The 5,806-nt window shown below is 55.8% G+C and overlaps 1 protein-coding gene across 1 annotated transcript; it reads right to left on the reverse strand.

Annotated features, from left to right (window-relative positions):
- Positions 1-569: 569 nt before the first annotated feature.
- On the reverse strand, positions 570-5,213 carry LOC114505356 (melanoma-associated antigen 10-like). The gene is made up of 5 exons (XM_028523249.2): positions 4,697-5,213; positions 3,496-3,572; positions 2,993-3,114; positions 2,242-2,315; positions 570-2,165 (listed from the first exon to the last, which is right to left on the reverse strand). The coding sequence occupies exon 5, from the start codon at positions 2,096-2,098 to the stop codon at positions 1,010-1,012; it is 1,089 nt and encodes a 362-aa protein (XP_028379050.1). The 5' UTR covers positions 2,099-2,165; positions 2,242-2,315; positions 2,993-3,114; positions 3,496-3,572; positions 4,697-5,213; the 3' UTR covers positions 570-1,009.
- Positions 5,214-5,806: the final 593 nt, after the last annotated feature.

Here is a 5,806-nt window from a genome sequence, read left to right on the forward strand (position 1 = left end):
CCTCAGGGGTCTATCACACTGTCCTCAAGAAGTCATTGCAGTTGATGTGTCAGGAACACCTGGTTCATGCACTGTGTTAGCTGCATTGGGACAAGAGGCCGGGACCTCTTCCATACCCACCCCACGTGGCAATTTCTGCCTGGCTCATCCACGACCCAAAAGTAACTGCTAAGCAGTTTTCTCTTCCAGACTTTTCTCTTACTTCGAAAACATGCCCTCTGAGAGCTTGGCCCCGGCCACCACCCACAGCTGTTGGAGGACACCTCACCATCTTGATGATGTCAGCACTGCTCCTAGGCTCTACCTACCAGTGTTTGGGTGGTGGTGTGTCTTGCTTGTCCTAGTACCTTCACTGTCAACACAGTGCTCTCCAAAGGGAAGATACACCACTACTGTTCGGCAAATAAAGGAGTCAGTGGACATTTCTAAAATTTATTTATTAACATATGCTAAGATTAGTCCTACTTCTTTGAATAAGCCAAGCAAAGCCAGGTACATCTCCTTTAATTTCACAAAAGAAAGTAAAATGGTTAAGAAAGCCAAAAGTTAAACAGCCGTTACATGTTTTGCTCTATTTTTCGGAGGGATTCTTTCACATTTCCAAGGACATTCCTACACCGGTGTCACGTTATTTTCCTCCAGATCACAAAATAAGATGGAAGGTCCCCCAAATACTTTGACATTTCCAAATATCAAAACTCACTCTTCCACCCGATAAACAGCAATGCATGCAACACAAATTTGTTTCATCACCTTAGATTCCAAAGCTCATGAACTTTCTACTAAAAGGAACAGCACTTGAAACATAGCAAAAGGAGCAAAAAACAAGGTAAGCAAGCCTCCAGGTCCCCTACACAGAATGCAAAGACAGAGCTGCTGTGCGCTGTGTTCTCCCCAGCCTGCCCCCGACTCTGGCCCTCCTCTCCTTGGAACTGTGAGCGCCCTTTTCACACACAGAGTGAGGATTGGGGCTCATTCTCCAGCTGGGAGAGGAGAGGCTGCAGACTCTTTATTTCTTTGCCATGGAGAGGGCAGCAGCACGGCCCACGGGGGCAACTCTGGCGCGGGCTTTCTCTCTGTCATCTCTTAAAGCCTCCTCATACCAGCATGAGAAGGAAGTGGGGTCGGTCCCTTTGATCTTGGCCAAAAACTCGAGCACCTGCAGCTTGCTGGTCTCAGCATGGGCCCTGGGACCCCACATGAATGTGTAGCGTGGAGGGTCACTATTAGGCACCTGCTGGTACAGCAGGTAATTTTCCTGCACCCAGGTTCTGGTGATGAGCTTCCTAGGCTCTCCATAAATGAAGTGCTCCCTCCCAGCATACACTCCCAGCATATTCAGGAACTCCCAGATGTTTTGCTCAAGGGCGCAGTTGCCGTCTAGAAAGATCAGACCCAGGATGATTATCAGGAGGCCATTTTTAGGCAGGCTCTGGAAGTCACCAAGCATCTCATCATAGGTGAGATCCAGTGAGTTGACAAGGACATAGGAGTGGGTGGCGGGGACCACTTCCTTCACATCAATGCCAGAGATCACCTCCAAGCACTTACAAGCCTTCTCAAAGATCACAGGGAACTGACGCCTGTCCCTTTTCTTAACAACTTTGAGCATTTCCGCCCTTGTAACAGGCTTCCTCAATCGATACTTGAGGACCATGTAATGCACCAAATTGGCCACCTTGTCTTCTAGTGGATCTATCTCCATAGATTCAGGGTCTGCAGAGGCCTGCAGAGAGCTCGCTCCCTCCATTTCTTGGCCACCAGAGCCTCCAGCTGATGTGCTCGGTGCCATGGATCTCTGAGGACCCTGGGGAGGACCTGGCATCTCAGCAGCAGGCTGCTTCTGCTTCTCTTCCTCCTTCTCCTCCCCGTCCCCCTCCTTCCTCTCCATCTCTCTCTCTGGCACCATTTCCTCCTCCTCCTCTCGGGCACCTGCCATTACAGGAGAGGAAGATGAGGAGGAGCTGGAGAGGTAGGAGAAGGTGAAAGAGCAAGAGGAATTCTCCTCCTCCTCCCCAGGTACGGAAAGACCTATCTCACTTTGGGCCTGAAAGCTAGGCTCAGGTGTGAGGCGTGGACACTTTGAAGTGCGAGACATGTTGAGTCTTGCTGGGAGCCGCAGGCAGAAGTGTGAGCAGGAGAATGGGAGATGAGATCCCACGAGCCTGGGGGAGAGAGGAGAGGGTCAGTGGCCTTCCCAGAGAAGCGTGCCCTTGGCAGCTCTGAGGAAGGCTCACTTACAGGTCTCCTGGTCAGGGGGTGCTCTAAGGCCTCACAGGGCTCCTGTCTTCCTGGACGGTTTGTCTCCTAGGAACCTGTAGGAAGATACCAGAAAGCTCTTGAAGGTGCAGCTGGCCAGGGCGGCCCAAGGCTTGCGGGGGCTGACCGTGAGCGGGTAGGGTCTGGAACTGTGGGTGGGGCCCTTGGTAGTCACTCTGACCATGTACCTGGCACTGACCCCTAGCTCTGTTTGGGCCTCCTCTGCTCTGCTGCCCTGGGCACCTGTGCCTCACACCAAGGCCCTCTCCTCACAGCTCCTGGACCCCTCTCCCCAATCTGAGCGTTTGCCTTATCCCTTACTTCAGATGCCCCTTGGGGCCTGGGGCCCCTCTCTTGCGTATCGAGTCCAGGCCCTTCAGGACAAGCCCTTACCTCCCTGAGAACCTTGGGCAACAGTGACGAGGCACCATATGTTTCCACCCCTACTAGACCCTTCCAGTGCTGATGGCAAGGGCTGGACCCCATCAGTTCTGTGGTGGGGCTATCCCCAATCCTCCCACCACCCCAGTATTTGTCTTTCATCCTGAAAGGTCCTGACAGGCCCCCTCACTTGTGACTACATACCCTCACTTTTCTGGGATACCTCCCTCACCCATGCAGAACGTCAGAGCATCCACCCCCTATCCAGCCACCCCTGCCTAGGTCTTCCTAGAGCTGAGAACAGAGGACGGCCGGCCTCTGCAGGGTCTCTTCTCTCTAGGGTGGGAAGTACCTTTGTTCCTCACCAAGGGCACTTTCCTGGGCTCCTGCTAGAGGTGTGCCTCTCCCTCTTCAGACCTGATGTGGCTCCCGCAGCCGACCTGCCTTTGTACTCAGACAAAGGCCTTCTCCTCCCTGGAAGCGTGCAGACAAAAGGAAAGACACATCACATCCAGCCGCTCCTGCATGTGGTCTCCCAGGGCCGCCAGCAGGAGCAGAACCCCACCTGTGCTGGGATGGGGGTTCCCTCTTTCCTCACTCAAGCCATTTCCTCTTGGCTCCTGGCAGGGCCTCATCCCGTCTCCTCTGGTGACTTGAAATCAGCCTCGCAGACCAAGGCTTCGCCTCCCAGAAACACCTCCACCCACGCCATACAGAAAGTGGGGGCGCACCCCATCTCTGCACTCCTGCCCAGATGCTCCAAGGATGCATACTGGGGACAGAGTGGGATTCTGTGAAGCCCCTTCTGTCTGAGTTGGGGGCCAGCCACCCTTAGTCCTCCTTCAAGGTCCTTACCTTGCCTTGACTCCTCACAGATCCTGGGACTCTTCCCTCCGCTGATGTCACCAGCTCAGACCAAGGCCTTCCCCTTCCTGGGACACTCCAAACAAAGTAAAAAGACAACAAATGCAGACCCCGCTGCCCGGAGTGTGTTCGGGGATGAGGGATACGCTCAATCCTCCCTCAAAATATGTCCTCATGCCTATTCGGGTCCCTGAGATTCCAAGCATGGAAGGAGGGATGGGGCCCACCATAGTCAGAAACCCTGCCTGTGGATTCTCAGAAGTAATAGCAAGTGCACCTCAGGGCTTTCTTCCCCTCCCCCCACCCCTACAGACCAGTACACTGGGTGGAAGGTTTTCCTCCCTTAGGCAATACTAGGAAAAGCCTGGGACTCCTCCCACTGCTGACTGGGCACCGGGCAGGCAGATGGAATCTCACCTACCTCAGAGTCCTGAGATAACAGGGGCGGCCATATCTGATCACCTATGCTCGAAGCTGCCCAGGACCCCAGCAGGACGGAGCTTGGTCCCCACCCTCTGCCTTCAAGGTCTCCCTCTTCTTCCTCAGGGTCCTCACCTTCCCGCCAGGCAGAGCCTAGAACTAATTTCTCCCTCCTTTGCCCTACGTCTGCACGCCTCAAAGAAAACCTCGCATCCCTCAGACTTACGAGGCTAGAGGGCCAGATACTCCAAATTCCTCAGCCCTGTTGGGGGCGCCCCAGGAACTACGCAGGGACAGCGAGGAGCTGGAGCCTCTATGTGTGCAGTGGGCGGTGCCTGCATGCCTTCCTTGGGGCCCTCGCCTCGAGGACTGGCCAGGCCGGATTGGCCAGGCCCGAGCACCTCCATCTGCCACCCCCCCCACTCCCCCGTGAATCACCAACCCTCAGACTCCATGAAGGAATGTTCAGGGACTGTCTGGCTTTCCCAGGGTTCACAGTAAGGGCAGCGGGGGGAGGGGCGGTACGAGAGACTTTTCTCTCTATGGGAGCCCCCCTCACGCCTGCCTTGGTGTCCTCCTTAAGGGACTGACCTGAGTCGGACCCCTTCAGAAGAAGCCTCTTGTCCCTCTGGCTCTCAAAAAACGTAAGCCAAGAAATGCCATATCCGAACACCTGTGTGCGGGTTTTCCCGCGACTGGGGCCACAGGCAGGACTCAGCTTGTCCCCCACCCTCTGTGGTGGCAGGTCTCCCCGTCTACCTCAGGTCCTCACCTTGGCGCCTGCCGGAGCCCAGGACTTTCTCACGTTTCCTCACTCCGCGCCCCTCAGAGAAAACGCCAGGTCCCTCGGTCTTCTGAGACGGAAAGGCCAGATACGCCAAACTCCAGCAACCTGCCTGGAGCACCTCCCGGACGTCTGCAGGGGTGTTCAGGAATCCGAGTGCCTTTATGTGCAGTGGGCGGTCCTTGCAGGCCTTCCTCAGGGTCCTCGCCTTGATGATTGGCCAGGCCTAGGACCCACCCCATCTGCCCAGCCAAAGCGCCACCCCTCGGACTCCGTGAAGGAATTCTAGAAACTGCACATCCGGGTAACTTGCCTGGCTTCCTCAGGGTTCACCGAAAGGGCGGGAGGTGGCGCAAGACTCCTCTACCTTTGGGAGCCCCGCTCACCCCTCCCTTGAGATCCTCCTTAAAGGGCTGACCTCAGTCGGACCCGACCCCTTCAGGAGAAGCCACCTGTCCCTCTGGCTCTCAAAGACTTCAGGCAGAAAATGCCATGTTCGAACACCTGTGCGTGGGTTTCCCCAGGACTGAGGCCGCATGCAGGCAAGACCGACCTCGGTCCCCACCCTCAGTGGTGGCAGGTCTCCCTGTCTCCCTCAGGTCCTCACCTCGACACCTACCGGAGCCCAGGACTTTTCTCTCTCGTATCCTCACTCTGCACCCCTTAGAGATAAACCTCACGTCTCTCAGGCTTCTGACAGGAAAGCCCCTGAACGCCCCCAACTGGAATACCGCCTGGTGGCGTCTTGGACGACTGCGCGGGCATGGCGGGACCATCAACCCCCACTGTGTCTGCGTGGAAAAACGACTCAGTCCTAGCTCAGAGTCTTCACCTTGACTCCAGTCAGCCTCCACCTGGGCAGCTTCCCTCTGCATACCTGTGTCCCTGAGCCCAGGATGAAGCTCCTCCCTACCCTGAGAACATCGAGGTGGAGGAAATGGTGAGTGAGCATCAGAGCGCCACTATGCAACAGGGCTAGCCAGGGTTGGCACAGCCAGGTCAATGTACTCCACCCCTCGCCCTCTTAAACCCCCCCTCTATCTGAGAATGTAGGCATACTTCCAGACCAGTCCAAGGTATTTGTATTTGCTCCTGACA

The sequence above is a fragment of the Phyllostomus discolor genome, chromosome X, assembly GCF_004126475.2.
Source record: "Phyllostomus discolor isolate MPI-MPIP mPhyDis1 chromosome X, mPhyDis1.pri.v3, whole genome shotgun sequence".
Classification (NCBI taxonomy): Eukaryota; Metazoa; Chordata; class Mammalia; order Chiroptera; family Phyllostomidae; genus Phyllostomus; species Phyllostomus discolor.